Source organism: Nannospalax galili, unplaced genomic scaffold (assembly GCF_000622305.1).
Source record: "Nannospalax galili isolate Female #2095 unplaced genomic scaffold, S.galili_v1.0 scaffold538, whole genome shotgun sequence".
Classification (NCBI taxonomy): domain Eukaryota; kingdom Metazoa; phylum Chordata; class Mammalia; order Rodentia; family Spalacidae; genus Nannospalax; species Nannospalax galili.
Genome location: NW_008343842.1, coordinates 551,813 through 571,646, shown reverse-complemented (window position 1 = coordinate 571,646; position 19,834 = coordinate 551,813). Strand labels below are relative to the sequence as shown.

The 19,834-nt window shown below is 43.2% G+C and overlaps 1 protein-coding gene across 1 annotated transcript in view; it reads left to right on the top strand.

The window, feature by feature from the left end:
- Positions 1-19,834, top strand: part of Dnah8 (dynein axonemal heavy chain 8) — a 308,707-nt gene that overhangs the window by 149,648 nt on the left and 139,225 nt on the right. Inside the window, exons 46-56 of the mRNA XM_008840196.1 lie at positions 323-457; positions 2,402-2,563; positions 4,314-4,560; positions 4,692-4,933; positions 5,749-5,889; positions 6,447-6,684; positions 10,153-10,295; positions 10,719-10,853; positions 11,388-11,510; positions 14,634-14,847; positions 17,595-17,704. Coding sequence (XP_008838418.1) covers positions 323-457; positions 2,402-2,563; positions 4,314-4,560; positions 4,692-4,933; positions 5,749-5,889; positions 6,447-6,684; positions 10,153-10,295; positions 10,719-10,853; positions 11,388-11,510; positions 14,634-14,847; positions 17,595-17,704 — 1,890 coding nt within the window. The remainder of the gene's footprint in view (positions 1-322; positions 458-2,401; positions 2,564-4,313; positions 4,561-4,691; positions 4,934-5,748; positions 5,890-6,446; positions 6,685-10,152; positions 10,296-10,718; positions 10,854-11,387; positions 11,511-14,633; positions 14,848-17,594; positions 17,705-19,834) is intronic.

Genomic DNA, 19,834 nt, shown 5'->3' with positions numbered 1-19,834 from the left:
ATCTTTCTCTCTCCCAAATCCCTAGCCTGTCGCAGCCATCAATCTTTTTCTCTGCCTGTAATGTGATTTCAAGGATGTTCTGTAAATGGAATCTTAAAATGTGTGACTTACAGGCTATGCATTTAAAGTCTACTTGTTTGTCACTCAGAATACACCCGTCTATATTATTCTGAAATGAAAGTTAAGGTTCGAATCCTGTCATTAGAACTTGATTTTTCCAATGGAATGATCATGTTTAGAGTCAAAAGAAAAGGAGCTCAGCTACTCCAAAATGACAGCAGAATATCTTCCAATATCTTTCCCATCTTTTTTCCCATCGTAGGTCCATTATGACTTTGGATTGAGAAATATCCTATCTGTATTGAGAACCCTTGGATCCCAGAAAAGAGCCAGACCAGAAGACAGTGAACTAAGTATTGTCATGAGGGGACTACGAGACATGAACCTGTCTAAACTGGTATAGTTTCCTGAATTCACATCTTTTCTGAGATTTGACCTAGTTTCTTTCTATTCATCTGACATGGGGTTGGGGGGTGGGGCTGGTTCACATTGAGCTCTGAACACCAGTAGTTACAAAGCTAATGAGTGTGCTTCCAGAAGAAAGCCAGAAACCTCAGTCCCCTGAAGATCAGCATTTGGTGAAGTGGCTCCCCTATCAGCTGTATGCAGTAAAGGAGGCTTCCCTCCAAACTTTTAATCCAGTTTCCTTCTTTTTTAAAAAAAAATCTTATTTTAAACTTTTATTTATTGATTTCGATTTTATGTATCTGAGTGTTTTACCTGCATGTATGTAAGTGCACCTGTGTCATGCAATGCCCACAAAAGCCAGAAGAGGGTGATGGATCCCCTGGAACTGGAATTACTTGGTTATTAGCTGTCATGTGAGTGCTGGGAATTGAACCTAGGTTCTCTGAAAGAGCAGCCAGTGCTCCTGACTGCTGAGCCATCTCTCTAACACTTCCATTTCCTTTGAAAATAATCACATCATTTAGTGTGGTGTGTGTGTGTGTGCGCGCACGCACATGCATGCCATGCCACTCATATGAAGGTCAGAGACAACTTACAGGAGTCATTTCTTTCTTTCAACTGTGTGCCCAAGGATATAACTCAGATTTATCAGTTTTGGCAGCAAGCACTTTTACCTGCTGAGCCATCTAAACAGCCCATAAAGTTTCCTACCATATTCATGGAGTAACAAACTCTAAGCATGAAACTCTGGATTCATGGGAAACTATGAACACTTTGTGCTGTGTGTGTCACTTGCTCAGCTTCAGAGCTCTCTCTCTAGACAGCAATACAGTTTCTATTTTCCAAAAATGTACTGAATGTTTCCTGTAGGAATTAAAGAAGTTATTTCACTGCTTTCATGTTTATTATGGAGGGAGCAACGAGGCCAGGTTTATGTGCTGTTAGATGGACTCCTGTGTGCCACATGCTGAGTTCTGGGTGTATAGGTTGGGGGAGAGATGGTGTGTACGAAGTTTAAGCTCTAGTTTCCAAGCTCACCACTAACATCTCTGTAGTTTACTGCTTTGCAAAGCCTTCTCAAATGTATTTTTTTTTTGTTTGAGCCTCTCAGCAGCTCTGTGGGAGGTGGATGGCTCGTTGACCTGTCACTTTTGCCTGTAGGAGAACTCTGAGAGGTAGGAGGATTGGCGTTCTGATGCCAGATCCTCTGTCCCTTCTAGCACACCCAACTGCTTCTTAAACATCCAAATACTTGAAACTCTTGGACAAATAGTCAAGAAAGCATCAATACATGCTGGAGAGGTGGCTCAAGTGGTTAAGAGCTCTTGCTGCTCTTCCAAAGAGGACCAGAATTCAGTTCCCAGCACCCATGTTGGGCAGTTCACAACCTCCTGTAACTCTACCTTCAGGCGATCTGACACCCTCTTCTGGCCTTATGGGGCACTGCACTCATGTGCACGCCCACATTAATAAAAAGGAAAACACCAGGGGAACTCCAGAGGATAGGAGATCAAAAGGGGCTGGAAGTTGGGAAAGGGGAAATCTTTGTGTTACAGACAGAGCAAATGAAGATTTGGACTCAGTTTATTCAAACCTACTCCTTAAAAAAGGCAAAACTCCACACTGATGGAATTTTCCAAACCAATGTTGGATGACGTCATAGAGGGTTATGGATGAATGAAGTACTTTGGATGAACTATCAATATTGGGACAATAAATTGCATATTTTAAGGTTAATATGAACACCAGTCTGTGGAAAGCAGAACATTCCATATTATGATAAAGTAGTGTAATCAAACTTTGGACACATTGTTCTGACTAGGAGATTAATAAATGATTCTCTGGAAATGAAGTAGTGAGGACCATGTATATCCCATCCAGCCAAGAGATGTTTGTCGACTGAATAAGCTTGTTTTAACCCATGCCACCCTAGGTTGATGAAGATGAACCCCTGTTTCTCAGCTTAATTAATGACCTGTTCCCAGGGCTACAACTGGATAGTAGTACTTATGTGGAACTGCAAGATGCAGTGGCTCACCAGGTCCAGCTAGAAGGTCTGATTAACCACCCGCCCTGGAACCTCAAACTAGTGCAGGTAAGTGAGTGTGTGTGAGTGGCCATTACACAGTACACGTCTTACTTGATGTAAGTGTTGAAACTAAATTAAAATGCTCTGTGTAAGTCATTACATGAAGAGTCCCCAGGGAGATGTCGCTGTTCTATAGAGAATTGTTTGCCCTGTCTTGTAGTCATCTGGCAGTTCCTTAGCCTACTTGTTATTTAAACCTGGTGACAAGGTTAGATGGTAACCAGAGTCTCAAGAACAGTTGGGATGGAAGGTTCAGCAAACTAGGTGGTTTTATGCAGCACTTAGGGAGTATTGCCTGCAGCTGAGGCCTCAGTGGGGTCCAGAGTTGAGCCTGGGCATGCTACTTTGTTTCTGCTTTGCGTGTGTGTGTGTGTGCATGTGCACGTGTTCTATCCTTCTTTGTGACTTCTTTGGTATCTTGTTTGTTTTTAAATATTTTATTTTTATTTTATGTGTATGAGCACATACATGTATGTAAGTGCATCCGTGTTGTGCAATGCCCGCAGGGGTCAGGAGAGGGCATCAGATCCCTTGGAACTGGAGTTACGGATGGTTGTTAGCAGCCGTGTGGATGCTGGGACTCAAACTTGGGTCCTCTGCAACAGTAGTCAGTGTTCTTAACTGACTACTGACTGACTACTGCTGAGTCATGTCTCCAGCCTCTGTTTGTTTTTACATAGGTCTCTAGCCCAGACTGGCTTTGAACTCATTTCGTTAAAAAACATTTTTTTTATGTATATGAGTGTTTTGCCTGCATGTATGTACTATGTATGTGCAATGCTCATGGAGACCAGAAGAGGGCATCAGATCTCCTGGAACTGGAGTTAAGGATGGTTGTTTGCTGTCATGTGGGTGCTGGAAACCAAACCTGGGTTCTCTGCAAGAGCAGCCAGTGCTCTTAACCACTAAGCCATCTCTCCAGCCTTTGAATTTCAACTTTTTATGTAGCTGAGGATGACTTTGAGCTCTTTATCCTTTTTTGCCTCCACCTCTGGAGCGCTGAGATTACAGGTGTGTACCATCACCCCTAGTTTATACAGTGCTGAATATGGAACCCAGGGCTTCATGTATGCTAGACTACGTCCATAGCCCACGCTCTGTGCTTTGTGTCCTTAGTATGTCTCCTTGAATCCCTTCTGTGTCTCCGTCTCTGTGCGCTTTTGCTTCTAGTAGCGAAAAGAGAAGCCTTGGAGCCACTTTCTGGGTGGGTACAGGACGGAGTTTCTTCCCATCCCTGCTCTCCTAACTCACACTCTTCTCTGCCTCTCCTCTCCTGAGGGTACTCTCTGAATAAAACACACAGGAAAAATCCTCATTCACTGGGTTTCTAGGGACCCAAAAGGCCCCTGGAGCATCCTGGATCTTCACAGAGATGCTGTGTGTTGCTGCTGTCCACCACTAGGGGGCGACATCATCACACCGCATGCAGAGAACATTTGCATGCAGTAGTAGATCACCACACCCAGATCATAAGGGATAGCAACCCGCGAGGCAGAAACCGGATCCTGAATTAATTACTTCCAAAATCTAATTCAAGTTCCATACTGTCATCATTTTATCACTTACGCCGTTTTTAATGCGGTGCTAATTTGCTCCCCACATCCAGTAAAACAAAGAACATTTTAACATTTAAAATACCCAACGAGTGACTTTAATGAAGAGCTTATTTAAAGCCTTTTAAATTTCAGCTGACTCCCAGTGAATGTCAGCAGAGACTTATAACTTCCATTTTCCTCTGTGTCGTTTAACCGTGCAGTTATATGAGACATCTCTGGTACGGCATGGCCTGATGACTCTTGGGCCCAGTGGTTCTGGGAAAACAGCGGTTATAACAATTCTGATGAAGGCTTTGACAGAGTGTGGGAGGCCCCACAGAGAGATGCGAATGAATCCAAAGGCGATTACTGCACCTCAGATGTTTGGCAGACTGGATACCGCCACCAACGACTGGACAGATGGGATTTTTTCCACTCTGTGGAGGAAGACATTAAAAGCTAAAAAAGGTACTTGTGGTTCTCCTTTGAAAATACTTTTTCTCCGCAAGTTTATTAACAATAACATGGTATTTACTTAAGTTTTTGTTTTAATGATCCGCCAGTGTAAAAAGTGATTTTTTTTTCTGTCATAATTGCAGGTGAAAACATCTTCCTCATTTTAGATGGCCCTGTGGATGCCATTTGGATTGAGAATTTAAATTCTGTGCTGGATGATAACAAAACTCTCACACTGGCTAACGGAGATCGCATTCCCATGGCCCCTAACTGTAAGCTGTTGTTTGAGGTGCACAATATTGAGAATGCCTCTCCTGCCACGGTTTCGAGGATGGGCATGGTCTATATCAGCAGCTCGGCGCTCAGCTGGAGGCCAATATTACAAGTAGGAGCAAGAGACATGGGGTCTTAGCATATTTTTGTGTGTTTGTGTCTGCGTGTCTGTGCATGTTCATATGTGTGTTTATGCCGTGGAAGCCAGAGAGCAACTGTGGATATTGTTCCTTAATCCATCCACATTAAAACAATATTTTGGGTTTTTTTTTTTTTTTTTTTGAGACAGGGTCTCCCTGTAGCCCCAGCTGGCTTGGAACTCATTATGTAGACCAGGCTGGCCTTGATCTCACAGAGATCTGCCTGCTTCTGCCTCCTGAGTGCTGGACTTAAAGGCATGCACCACCAGGACCAGCTCCCCACCCCCAAGTTTTTGGATTTATTTATTTCATGTGTATGAGTGTTTTGCTTGCATGTATGTAAGTGCACTGTGTGCATGTAATGCCTGAGACAGAAGAAGGTATCAGATCCCCTGGAGCTGGAGTTATGAACAGTTGCTAGTTGCCATGTGAGTGCTGGGAATTGAACCTGGGTTTTTGAAGCCTGTGCTCTCAACTGCTGAGCCATCTTTCCAGCCCCTCACATTGGTTTTTTTTTTTTTTTTTCCTTTTGAGGCAGTGTCTCTCACAGGCCTGGAACGTACCAAGTGGGCTGGGCTGACTGGCCAGTGAGACCCAGGAATCTGCCTATCTCTGCTTCCCCAGTGCTTGGATAACAAGTGTGTACCACTGTGCATGACTTCTTTCGTGTCAGGTCTGGGGCTTGAACTCATGTCCTCTTGCTTGCAAAACAAACACTTCATCAATTGAGCTGCTTCCCAGCCCTGCGTTTTTCTTAATAAACACAGATTCTGTTCTTTGTCCTCAGGCATGGTTGAAGAAACGCACTGTGCAGGAATCCACTGTGTTCCTGGCTCTGTATGACAAGACATTTGATGATACCCACACATTCATGAAATTAAACCTCAACCCAAAAATGCAGCTCCTGGAGTGCAATTACATTGTGCAAGTAAGATTTGCTTTGTTCCATTTTGTGCATCTACTGCTTAGACTTCAAGCTTCTAACTCAGTTGCCCCTTAGGGGAATTTGGAATAGAAAGTTCATACAGTCCACTGAACTCTTTTTTATGATGTGGCCAGGAAGGCTTTGACAAGTTTGATCCCTGTTGAAGACTTTAATGAATGATCTCACTGTCATCTCATGACCATTTTCAAATCCCAGGGGCGGAGGGATGAATCTGTAATCTAATATCGAACTCTGGAGCTGGAAGCAACCTTATGCTGCGTCTGGAGGAGGGCTTTTGCTTTTTCAGATTGAGACTCAGTGGCAGGGGTGGGATTAGAATCCACATTTGCAGGTTCCCAGGTTGGCATCGTTTGTGGGACACAGTCCATCTGAGCCTTGATTAGTGGGTCCTCTAAAGCTGGGGGATGTAAAGGTGGTGACCAGCAGGTGTTTCTGCCCCCTTTTCTCTCTCTGTCTTCCTTTCAATTTTATTCTCCCAGTTTTCTTGACCTGAGCATTTCTAATGTAAAAAATGTATCTTATTTTTAAATTTGTTCCAGTCTCTCACTCTTCTGGAAGGTTTAATTCCCTCCAAAGAAGAAGGTGGCATTTCATCTGTCAATCATCTTCAAAAGCTATTTGTGTTTGGTCTGATGTGGAGTTTAGGCGCCCTTCTGGAACTGGAAAGCAGAGAAAAACTTGAATTATTTTTCCGGGGTCACGAAAGCAAGTTAGACCTACCAGAAATACCTAAAGGCACCAATCAAACCATGTATGAGTTTTATGTTACCGATTATGGTAAGTAGAGTGAATAATTATATAAATGAAATTAACTTTTTTTTTTTACTTCAGTAGGAAAAATACAGATTTCTATAAACTATTCTAAGAGTTGGGATACTCTACCAGTTGTGAGTAACGTAACCGTGAATACCATTTTAAAAGGGACTATATGCAAAGGACAGAATATTTATATATTAGCTATGCTGCGGGCTGGTGGAGACCTCCCTGAGTAAAATCTGACTTGAGAAGGGACGCCTCTACATTACCTTCATTCTAGTGCTTAGAGAGGAGGAAGCTAGCAACAGGGAGGACAGAATTTTCCTGACACAGCACCTGGAAACACATGCAGTAGATGGGTCCCACAGTCTCTCTGTTGCAGATGTCAGGAGTACAGAGTGGACCCAGCAGGTGGGGCCCTGTTTCCCTGCAGGACCCCTCCCCAGCTCACCTCTCCTTGAAAGAAATGCCCTTAAACTTGGTGTGTTTAGTTCAGGTCCCAATTCTTCTAAGACTCAGTGAGAAAAAAACAAAACAAAACAAAATGAAAAAAACCTAACAACAAATTCCTGTTCTTTATTTTCTGTATTTACCTCTGTGTCTTCCTAAAACTCCTAGAATAGCAAATATATATATGTATGTATATATATATATGTATACACATATTTATATGTTTTCTTTGACTGCATAAACTCAAAAGGATAAATAGAACAGGATGGAAGTCAGCAATATAAAAAAATCATGTAAGCAAGAGGGTGGAAGGCATGTGTGGTCTTTTCTTTAGCATGAGTTTGTGGGGGGCACAGCTAAGTCCTAACCTGACAGCAGGAAAAGTTGAAAAGCAATTTTTGTGTCTCACAGAAGGAAAACATGGAGCTCGCAACCAGAGGGCTGGCTCTGAGCCTCTTTAAGAAAAAATCTCCTAACCCCCTTTCCAAAGCCTCTTGCAAGACAGCTGTGCCCACTCGGCACTGCAGAGGGCTAAGGGAAGAGATTTAGTTTGAAGAATGAAAAACAGTTTCCTAGGCACCTTTGAGGGTGGGAAAATCATGTCACCAAAGGTAAGAGAGTGTACATTTGTGTTGGAAAGGAGTGAGGCAAATGAATTTCCAGTTGGCTGTCTTTAAGACAATGACTCGCAATTCTGCTTCATAAAATTAGATCTAATGATAAAAGGGACCCAGTTGAGGATGCAAATAATAAGTAATGAATCCTTACATCTAAACAGGGCTTCTCTTAGAACTCAAAGCCAAACTTCTCCAGACAGTTGCCCACACTTGTGAACAACCCACAGTTCTGTCGTGTTTGAAGGTCCAGACAGAATGTGCTCTGAGGGTGTTCCTCTGAGTTCCTTAGGGATAGAAGTCCATGTACAGCACTTTCCCAACCACACGATGCCAATAATGATGCTAATTAAATCATTTCCCCCATGCCATCAGGAGTAGACTTTGTTCTAGTTCTTAAAAAAGTAGACCACTAATATTTCTGCCATTTTCTTCTAAGTGGCCAGCGCTGGTTCTGTGAGTGTAAACAATGGTGTTTTCTTGATTTTACTGTTTACGTCAACAGAAGGTTGGTAACACTTAAACTCACATTCTTCCTTCAAGGGGGTCCTGAGATGGGTACTAACTGAAATATTGGGCTGTGCCAAACATCTGGTCTTTAAAAGTTTTTTTTAAATCATTTATTTGTGTGTGTGTGTGTATGTGTGTGTGTGTGTGTGTGTGTGTATGTGTATGTATGTGTGTGCACCAGAACATGAATGTGGAAGTCAGAGGACACTGTGGGAAGTGGGAGTTAGTTCTTTCCATCCACTACGTGGTTTTGGGAATCTTAACTCAATTTGTCAGGCTTGGCAGCAAGCACCTTTACCCACTAAGTCATCTCGCAGACTCCCTCCAGTCTTGCTACGCCACATAATTAGCACTGATAAAATTTATTTGCCTGAATATATATACCCATGGAATGAATCAAGACAGTACATGCTTAGTGGTCATAAGGGGCTCTGAGTTCTTTATCATGGTTTTTTTGAGACAGGGTCTCAGTGTAGCCCTGGGTAGCCTGAAACTTGCTATGTAGACCAGGCTAGCCTCGATCTCACAGAGATCTGCCTGCTTCTGCTTCCCAAGTGCTGGGATTAAAGGTGTGTGCCACCACACCCAGGATATATGTGCATTCTTGTGGTCACTCTTGTCATTCAATTATCAGCATTTTTGAAAGACTTCATTCTTGAATTTATAATTAAATATAAATATAGAAGTTTCTGCTTCTAAGCCAGATGGAGTAACAGGGTCTCGGGTCAGCGTCTAACGTTAGACAAAGCTTATGAGACAGTGTTATTCAGACATTGGACAAAGCAGCAAAGGACTAGAATAACGGGGATAATAAGGAAGTTTCTAGCAGGAACTTAGGGAAAACCAACCAGAACTACCAGTCTTGCCAGAGTGAGGGGCAGGGATTGATTCAGAGGAGGCCACCTGGCTGGGATTTTCAAGACAGAGCACCTGGACAGAGGGACCCTCAAGAGAGGAAGGGCCAGAGAATGGTGGGAACTAGTAGCCAAATGCACAAATGTAAAAAGTTAATAATTACTTGAGAGATCAAACCGACATTAGGAAGTAGAAGATTCGAGGAACTCGATCAATGTATTTTACTTAGTTGACAGTTATACAACAGTCCACTCCCACACAAGCAGAATTTATTTTTCTTTTTAAGAGCCCAGAAACATTTACAATAATATTCTGGGTTGTAAAACATTCAGAATAGGGAGACTTTATAGCACTTCATGTCTACATTGCAAAAGAATAAAGGTTTCAATTAAACCCCAAGTAAACAGAAGAAAGAAAAAAAAAAAAACAATTAAAACAGAAATCAATGAAATAGAAAATAGGACAGTAAGTAAAAGATGAAACTAAAAGATGATTCTTTGAACATATCAATAAAAGTGCTATTGCTTTTTATGGGCTGGGTTGATGTGTCAGTTGGTAAAGTGCTTACTATGCAAATGTGAGGACCTCAGTTTGGTCCCCAAAACCCATGTAAGAAAGCCATTGTGGGGGTGTGTGTGTTTAATCCAGCACTAGGGAGGTGGAGACAAGGTAGGTAGCACCTGGGGCTCACTGACCAACCAGCTAAGCCTCAGCAGTTAGCTCCAGGCCGTGGGATACTCTGTCTCTAAAACAATCACAACAAAAACACCAAGGCAGATAGCACCTGAGAAGTGACACCTGAGGTTAGCCTCCGACTTCCACATGCATGCACACATATGAATATGCACACATGCACACACATATACAAACACACCTAGTAAGTAAATAACAATTGACAAGAATGAAAGAGGGAACATTACAGAAGTTGATGTCTTAATGTGTTTTAGGATATGGTATAAGTGTTTATATAAACTAATTGATTAAAAAAACACTTAAATTTGCATATTCTGACAACTTTCAAAGACTACATTTTGATTAAGATGAAATTGTACTTATGTAGGTGACTGGGAGCACTGGAGTAAGAGGCTTCTGCCATACTATTACCCGACAGACAGTATTCCGGAATATTCATCTATCTTGGTTCCAAACGTTGACAATATTAGAACCAATTTTTTGATTGACACTATCGCGAAGCAACATAAAGTAAGTTTGATAGATTCTTAGGTGATTGCAAACCATTTAAGGAGCATATTCTCTTTCACACGCTACAAAAAGCAAATTAAATTCCAACAGAAGAGTCATTAGAGGGAGACACTTTTAGCTATGGCTCCACGTGCAGGATATTCTTCAACTCTGCACCCTCCGAGCTGCCGAAGAACATGGGTGTGTTTCCAGAGTCTCTTTCACACTCTATTCCACCATATTCTCTTCCAGGACCTCTATAGCACTGTATACTTTTTACATTGAAATTGTAATTGCATTAAGAGTTTGGGTGGAGGTATAGTTGCACAACTTTTTAAAATGCATAGTATTTACTTACAGACCCCCAAGTAATGGAAAATCCATAAAGTATTTGATAGTAAACTCTTTATAATGACTGTCAACACAATTCTCGCACAATTACAGGCTGTTTTGCTCACGGGTGAGCAGGGAACTGCAAAAACTGTAATGGTAAAGGCCTATTTGAAAAAATATGATCCTGAACTACAGCTAGCCAAGAGTCTAAACTTCTCCTCTGCCACAGAGCCAATGATGTTTCAGGTAGAATCCATCGTTTGCTGTGGTAATAAACATTAAAAATTTAAAGTGGTGTTTTCAATAAAATGAGTTCTCCCCCTGTCTTGTTTGTGTGTGTGTGTGTGTGTGTATGCCTTTGTGAGTTTATGTGTGCCACATATGTGCAGTACCCACAGAGGCCAGAAAACAGCATCAGGTCCCCTTGAACTGGAGTTATAGATGGTTGTGACCGACCAGGCGGGTGCTGGATACTGAATCCCTGTCCCCTGTAAGAGCAGTAAGTGCTCGTAACCGCTGAGCCGTCTCTACAGACTTAAGCTTGCTTTTTTATAACTGAATTTGAAGCCAGATTTGAATAACATATTTTGGCTTAATGTTGAGACTGAGGCTGGACTTCGGAATATATCTATTTTAAGATACATGGATGGTTAACATTCCCATCCACTTGAATTTGCTAGATACATAAGGAAATTATATTCTACTTTGAAAAAAGATGATGGTGTTCAGAGATAAGGACTGAAATCTGGTAAATACACCAAAGAATTTCTTTTTTTCCAGAGAACGATAGAAAGCTATGTGGATAAGAGAATGGGAAGCACCTACGGGCCCCCAGGAGGAAGGAAGATGACTATATTTATTGATGATATTAATATGCCTGTGATCAATGAGTGGGGAGATCAGGTATGTGTAAGAGACTTCATGTAGAGGATGTTTCATCAGTGTTTGTAGCTATTGTTATTATTTTAATATTTTATTGTTTTTATTTTATGTGTATGAATGTATCACCCGCATGTACGTAAGTGCACCCCTGTCATGCAGTACTCTTAAAGGTCAGAAGAGGGCCTCAGATCCCCTGGACTGCAGTTACGGAGAATTGTTAGCTGCTATGTAGGTGCTGGGAATTGAACCCAGGTCCTCTGCAAGAGCAGTCAGTGCTCTTAACCGCTGAACCACCTATCTAGCCCTTTACTATTATTTTTAAAAATAGTTTTAAAAGCCGGGCGTGGTGGCGCACGCCTTTAATCCCAGCACTTGGGAGGCAGAGGCAGGCCGATCGTTGTGAGGTCCAGGCCAGCCTGGCCTACCTACCGAGTTCAGGTCAGCTGGGACTACAGGGAGACCCTGTCTCAAAAAGACAAAAAAAAAAATAGTTTTAAAGCTGTGTGTGTGTGTCTATGTGTGGATATGGCATGTGTGAATGCAGTATCACAGAAGCCAGAAGAGGGCATCGGATCCCCTGGAGCTGGAGCTATAGGGCTGTGGTCTCTCAGTGTTGGTGATGGGAATCAAGCTCAGGTCCTCTGCATGAGCGGTAGGCGCTCTTAACCACTGAGCTGTCATTCCAGCCCAGTGTTTTCAGTCGTAAGCAATCACCTGCATGTTAAGTCTAACAACAGTGCTCAGCTTCATTGACTTCTGTTTGAAATCCATCTATGGTTTCCCAGAATGCCTTCTGGCTGCTTGGCTACGTGATTTCTGTGCCAAGTCTGGCTTCTCTGTTCTCTGACTTTCCCCTGGTTTCATACTTGCTGTGCTGGCTAGCTTTAGTGTCAACTTGACACACCTAGGTTGAGGGAGCCTCAGTTGGGGAATTGCCTCCATAGGACTGGGCTGTGGCCATGGCTGTGGGGCACCTTCTTAATTGTTGAGTGATGTGCAGGGCCCAGCCCACTGTGGGTGGTGCCACCCCTGGGAAGGTGGGCCTGTGTTGTATAAGAAAGCAGGCTGAGCAGGGGCCACGGGAGCAAGCCAGTAAGCAGTGATCCTCCATGGCCTGTGCTCCAGCTCCTGCCTCCAGGTTCCAGCCCTGAGTTCCTTCCTTGGGCTCTCTGGTGAACTGTGACCTGGGAGATGTAAGACAAATAAGCCCTTTCCTCCCCAAGTTGGTAGTGGTCAGAGTGTTTTGTCAAGCAATGGAGAAACAAACTAGGATACTTGCTCTGTCATCTCTGAAGACTATGGAATGGCAAAACAAGTCTAAACAAACCAGCAAAACCAACAAAACTCCCCATCTGACTCATTCACTCAACTGTACACCATGGTCTGAGTTGCCATCCTCTATCTGTCCATCATTTTCAATTGGAGAACTTCACCAGCATGGCCAGAATCTGGCATGCTCCTCATTCACACCCAGTGACATACGTGATCACCATCTTAGCTTGAGCCCCCCAGGCCTGGTCCTGTATTCCCGTTTCTGCTCTTTCTTCCTGTCCAGTCCAGGCATCATTAGAAGCGCATCCTGAGATCAATCTCCGTGTAGCTCTGCGTCATCCTTCACTGCTTCAGGGACCTCAGCAGTTTCTGGAAGGTGGAGGCATTTTTAGCTCCGACTTGCCTTCATCATCTATAAGCTGAGGAGCTCCTGAGGTCCATGTTCAACTAGGGGTGCCTAGTTGGATCTCAAACTTAAAATATCCCAGATTTGCTTGGCCAAGAGCCTTCTCTAACTTAAGAATAGCTGCCCCACACCCAAGCATGTCACTTTGCCTTCAAGCTGTATGAGAAATTTGGCTTCCGCAGCTCCCATCTGGTGCCAGCCACCACCATTTTTATCATCGGGTATTGCAAGTTCCTCACTGCTTCCTGCTTCCCTCTCTCAGTCTTTCTCAGGCCAGCGTCCAATGAAAACCTAAGTCAGATCGTGACACATTCCTCTGCACAAAATTCTCTAGGACTTACAGAATACAAACACCAGAACTACAATGATCTCCCATCTCCAAAGCCCTTCACTCTGCCGTATCTAATGGCCCTATGCGTGGAAGCTTATATACTGTACTTATCTTATTTGGTGTCTTTGCAGATGATGTTCCCTCAGCAGCTAATCCTTTTTCCCTGACTGGCTCACCTTCTTACCTCCTTAGATGTTAGCTAACATGTCAGGCAGAGAAGCCTTCCCCACTCTCCATGTACAGTTAACCCCCCGAGAGCCTTCTATGTCATTTGTCTGTTTATTTTCTCTAAGACACGTAGTCCTCTATTTTATTTGCATAACAAGCCTACACTTGTATGTTTGTGGTCTACCTTGTTGTACGTGCCACGAAGATGTGTATATGAACAGAGTCTGGCACACAGCATTTGAACACTGGTTGCATGAAAGAATGTTCTCTTTGGGGTGCTTGTGTGTCACCCCTTGAAGATAGAAATTTCGATACAGATTTGGAGCGTAGAAGGGAAGCTGCGGCTACAGCAACAGCGTCTCTGAAATTGTGAGGAGGGGGATGGGAACTCTAGCAAACCGTTCAATGTAAGGGTGGGCGGGTAAAGAGTGTCTAAGGAATGATCTAGAAGTCATCAGATGAGTCTCGAAAGAATTACAGCTCTGAAACCACGGCAGGAAATTTTTTTTTCAAGAAGGAAGGACACTGCCATTAGAAGCTAGAGAGAGGAGTCCATGAACTCCAAACCCAAACATTCAGTAGTACAGAATAATCAGAGCTCAGGCTGAAACCAGTTGCACAGTCTCATCCAATGTATTGAGAAGCACTGAGTGTTAAGTGTGAGAGAGCTATGTAGTCAAATTTGCAACTCTTAAGTACTGTTGAAATTGTACCAAGTATTCCACAACCATCTGCTTATCAATGTGGTGAAGGGCACGTTGAACTCACACTGGATGTGTTTAACTTACCACGTGAGCGTTCATGGTGGCATCACTGCATTGAAATTGCCTCGAAGAAGGCAATGATAAAATCACAGTCGCTTCCTCGGCAGGAGCCGAATGTTTCCTGCTAATCTCGCCTGCGCTATTTTGTAGGCGCTCTGTTGGAACAGTGATGTGTTAAGAGATATTGCTGAATGAAATTTCAGATAACAAACGAGATCGTGAGGCAGATGATGGAGATGGAGGGGATGTACAGTTTGGACAAGCCTGGAGACTTCACGACCATTGTTGACGTACAACTCATAGCGGCGATGATTCATCCTGGAGGGGGCCGGAATGACATCCCACAGCGGTTGAAGAGGCAGTTTACTATGTTCAATTGTACACTGCCTTCAAATGATTCCATAGACAAAATCTTTGGTATGAATATTATAGGTGTTTAATTTTTGATTGCATTATGTAAAAGACATAAACCATGCAAAATTTTACTTAAGAGACAAAGAGTCTGCTGAATTGGGAATTAAGTACTGAAATGGACAGCTAAGTGCTAATACTAAGATAACACACATTTACAGCCTGTTCTAAGACTCACAGGTACTTAGAAGAGTCTTGCTGAAGGTTGGCATAAGAGGTGAGGGAAGGGCTGGGGAGATGGCTCAGTTTAAAGTGCTTGCCCATGCAAGCAAGGGGAACTGAGTTCAGTCCCCCAGGACCCACATAAAAAATAAAGTCAGGGCCAGGTGTCTCAAAAAGACCCCCCCCCAAAAAAGTCAGGCATGGTGTTGTCCTAGTGCTGGAGAGGTAGACGGGGATTCATGTTGTTTGCTGGGTGGCCAGCCTTGTCTACTTGGCAAGATCCAGACCAATGAGAGACTCTTGTCTTTTTTTGTTACTTGGTTTTGTTTGTTTGACACAGGGTCTCCTTGTAGCCCCTAGCTGACCTGGAACTCCCTATGTAGACCAGGCCAGCCTTGAACTTACAGAGATCTGCCTGCCTCTGCTTTCCGAGTGCTGGGATTAAAGGCGTGTGCCACTACACTGGGTCTGAGAAAATCTGTCTTGATAAAGGTGAATGGCACCTGAGGAACAGCGGGGGTTGTCCCCTGACCGGCATGTGTAAACGTGCACATCTACTAGCACACACAAGTGTGCACACAAACACACACACACACACACACACACAACACAAAGGTGAAGGAAATGTTATGTTTTGTCCTTACATGGTTAGCCAGGGAAATTTGGGCAAAGAAATGACAGTATTTCCACATCAACTACAAATTAATAATGAATAGCATTTTGATATGCTAATAAAATTAAGATTTCTGAAATAGGCACATATAACTTGTACTATGAAAAATTATGTAATATAGAAAGACTAATCTGTGCATAGATTGACATGATTGCTTGATGGGCAGGCACTGGAAATCAGAATGGAAAGGGGTGACTTTGAACAGAAGGTGCCAGAACAGTCAGTAGTTTATAGGGGAAACCATTGAAATCAGACCCCTCCCACCTCATACCAAAGCACAGAATCAAATGCAGGTGGATTAAGTGTCTAGCTATGGAAGCAAAGTTATTAAATGATTGTAAGAAAATGAAGGGAGAGATGGAGAGATAGCTTGGCAGTTAACAGCACTTGCTGCTCTTCCAGAGGACTGGAGTTTAGTTTCCAGCACCCATGTTGGGCAGCTCACAACCATCTGTAACTCCAGCTCCAGGGGATCTGACACCCTCTTCTGGTCTCCGAGGGTACCTGCATACACATGTGCATATGTATACAGATACACACATACACCTAAATAAAAATAAGTCTTTTAAAAATATTTTAAGGGGCTGGAGAGATGGCTCAGCAGTTAAGAACACTGGTTGTTCTTGCAGAAGACCTGGGTTCAGCTCCCAGCACCCACATGGCAGCTAACAACTGTCTGTAACTCCAGTCCCAGGGGATCCAACAGCATCTTCTGACCTCCGCCAGCATCGCAAGACATGGGTGCACTTACCTACATGCAGGCAGTACACGCATACATATAAAATAAAAATAAATAAATTAAAAAATATTTTAAAATGAAAACATAGAGAAATATCCAAATGACACCTAAGGAGAAAAGGACTTCTCAAATTTATCTTGCTTTCCCTTATACTTTGGCCTATTCCATTTCTATTTTTGTGTATGTGTCTATGTGTGTGTATGTCGTGTGTGTGGGTACCTGTGGAGACCAGAAGAGGGCATCAGATCCCCCAGAGCTGGAAGTGCAGTTGGTTGTGAGCTGCCCCATGTGGGTGCTGGGAACCACACCATGGTCTTCTGGAAGAGCAGTACCTACTCTTAATCACTGAGCTGTCTCATTCAAGAAGTCCTTTCCTCTTCAGGCATCAAATAGATGTTTGCCTATATTTTCTTATGGGAATCAGTTCTCTTCTTCCTCCATGTGGATCCTAGGGGATCAAACTCAGGTTGTCAAGCTTGGTGGCAAGTGCCTTTACTTGCTGAACCATCTTGCCAGCCCTATGAATATTATGGTTCTGCCTTCCCTTGGTCTCTCTGTAGTTGATTTTGCATATGCACACCAGGAGACATACGAAGTAACTCATGGAATAGTGTGCCTAGTGGTAAAAATTGGAGCCAGCCCACATATTTATTGCCAGTAAACTTGACTGAATTGCAAAGATACACAATGCCATTCTGTACTCGAACAGGAATGAACCATAGCTACATGCTTCAACACAAACGCCAGAAGTGTGTGGAATGAAAGAAGCAAACCCCGGAGAAATATACAATAAAGTACAAGTGGTTTGGAGAAAATGGTGCTGGAGGGATGGCTCAGTAAAGTGCTTGCCACACAAGCACGGGGACCTGAGTTCAGTCCCTATCACTCACATATACATGCAGGCAAACACTCATTCACACAAAATAAAATGAAAATCCATCTTAAAAGTATTCGCCTCATATCTTTTCTCATGGGCTTTTGGGAGGATTAAATGAGTCAATACATGATGTGCTTAGCACTGAGGATGACTGGTCACGGCTGACTCTTGGTCTTAGTTAATAATTCCTTAAGAGAAGTTCTAGTCAACATTATAATGATTTATTCACTGGAACAGACATCTACCGCATAGCCTTTTTTTTTTTTAACGAAGCATATACCTTTAATCTTATTTCCTTACAGGAATTATTGGCTGTGGATACTTTGATCCTTGTAGAAAGTTCAAGCCTGAAATATGCGAAATGATTGGGAATTTAGTCTCAGTGGGCCGAGTACTATGGCAGTGGACAAAGGTAACCATGTAACTCACTAAGCAATCATAGCATTCTATACAGTAATGTTTGTTGGAAAAGACAAATTAGGAGCTTGCGTAGATTTATGGAATCCGTTCCTTCTAGAGATTAAATACCTTTACTGAATCATGCTTCCCATCTGTGAAGTATCACTCTAAACCAGACATGACACCCAAGGCCAAGGAGAATTCTGCTCAAATGAGAACACTGCTGGCATTGTTTCTGTGATAAAACACTTTGATCAAAAGCGACATGGAGAGGAAAAGGTTTATTTGATTTACAGGTTACGATCCATCATTGAGGGAAGCCAGGCAGGAAACCCAAGGCAGGAACCTGGAGGCAGGAACTGAAGCAGAGACCATGGAGGAATGCTGTTTACTGGCTTGCTTCCCCTGGCTTTCTCAGCTGACTTTCTTATATAGCCCAGGCTCGCCTACCTAGGGATGGAACCACCCACGGTGGGCTGTGGCCCTCCTATATCTGTTATCAAGTAAGACAATGCCTTACAGACATGGCCATAGGCCAACCTGATGGAGGGAATTTGTCTACTGAGGTTTCCTCTTCCCAGGTGACTCTAGGTTTGTGTCAGGTTGACAGCAGAAGCCAACTGTGACAATTGCTTTTCCTCTTGTTACTCTGATTTGTAATTCCTGTGTCTGTCTCCCTGCACTGAGCCATGAAAGACACACGAGTGTTTATTGACTGAGCAGGTTTCCAGATGTTCTTGGTTGTGTAAGACTGGAAGCCTAACTTGTTTGTTCCTTGGAGGTGGAATGTCGATTAGTGAATAGAATGAGATCCTTCTCAACAAAATTGGTTTGGTTTCATGACACAAATCACTGTCCTAAAATAACAGCTTGGGAACCTGTGGCTGTCACCTGAGATCAAAACAAGGTAGATGCATTTGCCAAAAAGTTGTGAAGGACAGGAAGAATAGATATGTTAATTTACTCTTCATTCATTAAGACAGTTGCACAAATCTGGGCAGACATTTATATCCTAGGAGACCTGGAGTGTGCCAGGCTTTGATTTCTGGGTAGACAATGAAATTCTGGGTACAGAATTACATAGCGAGGAGCTGGGTGTTTCCTATACTAATGCTCTTCCATACTCCCCTGCAGTGATCAGCTCCTGGTATGGGTGCTTGCCTTTGTCCTCTGGCTCTTTGCACATACTGTTCTGCCTCTGAAGAAACTAAGAAATAAATGTCAGGGTCTGAATGTCTGGGACAGTTTTCAGTGGTTTCCAGTAGAGCTATTGTTCGCTGTAATGTGCTTGCTATAAACAGTTCTCTGAAGTGCTCTGGCCTTACAAGTGTCTCCCCATCACTTCCCTTTGCCATCTGAAGGACTCTGGCTCTCCTCCGTCACTGCCTTCTACCTCTTGAACCCATTTTGCACAAGCTTTCATCCCCACTCTTCCCACAAGATTTCCAGAGACCCCCCATCTTGCCAAATCCAAGTTTCCTCTTCCACCGTTCTTTGACTTTTTAGGAGCTTTTGACCTAAACCATCCCTCTGTAATACTTTCTCCCGTTGGGTCTTGTGCCCTTGGTTTTCTTTCTACCTTGCTGACCACCTTTTCAAGCGTTCTCCTTTTCTTAAGTGCCGGGTGGTCTGATACCGGGTGTGCTCTCTGTCAGTACTCTTTCCTTAGTGGTCGTGTCCGTCTTTAGACTGGTGACTTCAAACTCAGTCCTTCCATCCTTCTAAATCAGAGTTACCATATTCAAACATGACTTGTGTAGGGAAGCTAGAGGTCCACCTTGGATGCCATTCTTTAAGAAATCTACCTTGGTTTTTTGTTTGTTTGTTTTGTCTTTTTGAGATAGGGTCTCTCTGTAGCCCCAGCTGGCCTAGTCTTCGCTATGTAGACCAGGCTGGTTTCAGTCTCACAGAGATCTACCTGCCTCTGCCTCCTGAGTGCTGGGACTGAAGGCATGTGACTACCATACCCAGCTACCCCTGGCTTTTTTGATTCAAGGTCTCATTATGTAGCCCAGACTGGCTTTGAATTCTTAATCTTCCTGCTTTAGCCTCTAGAGAGCTGGACTTACAGGCTTGCACTACCATGCCCAGTCCACCTCCATGTTTTTGCTCATGTCATGCTTCTTTTTTTTTTTTTTTGAGA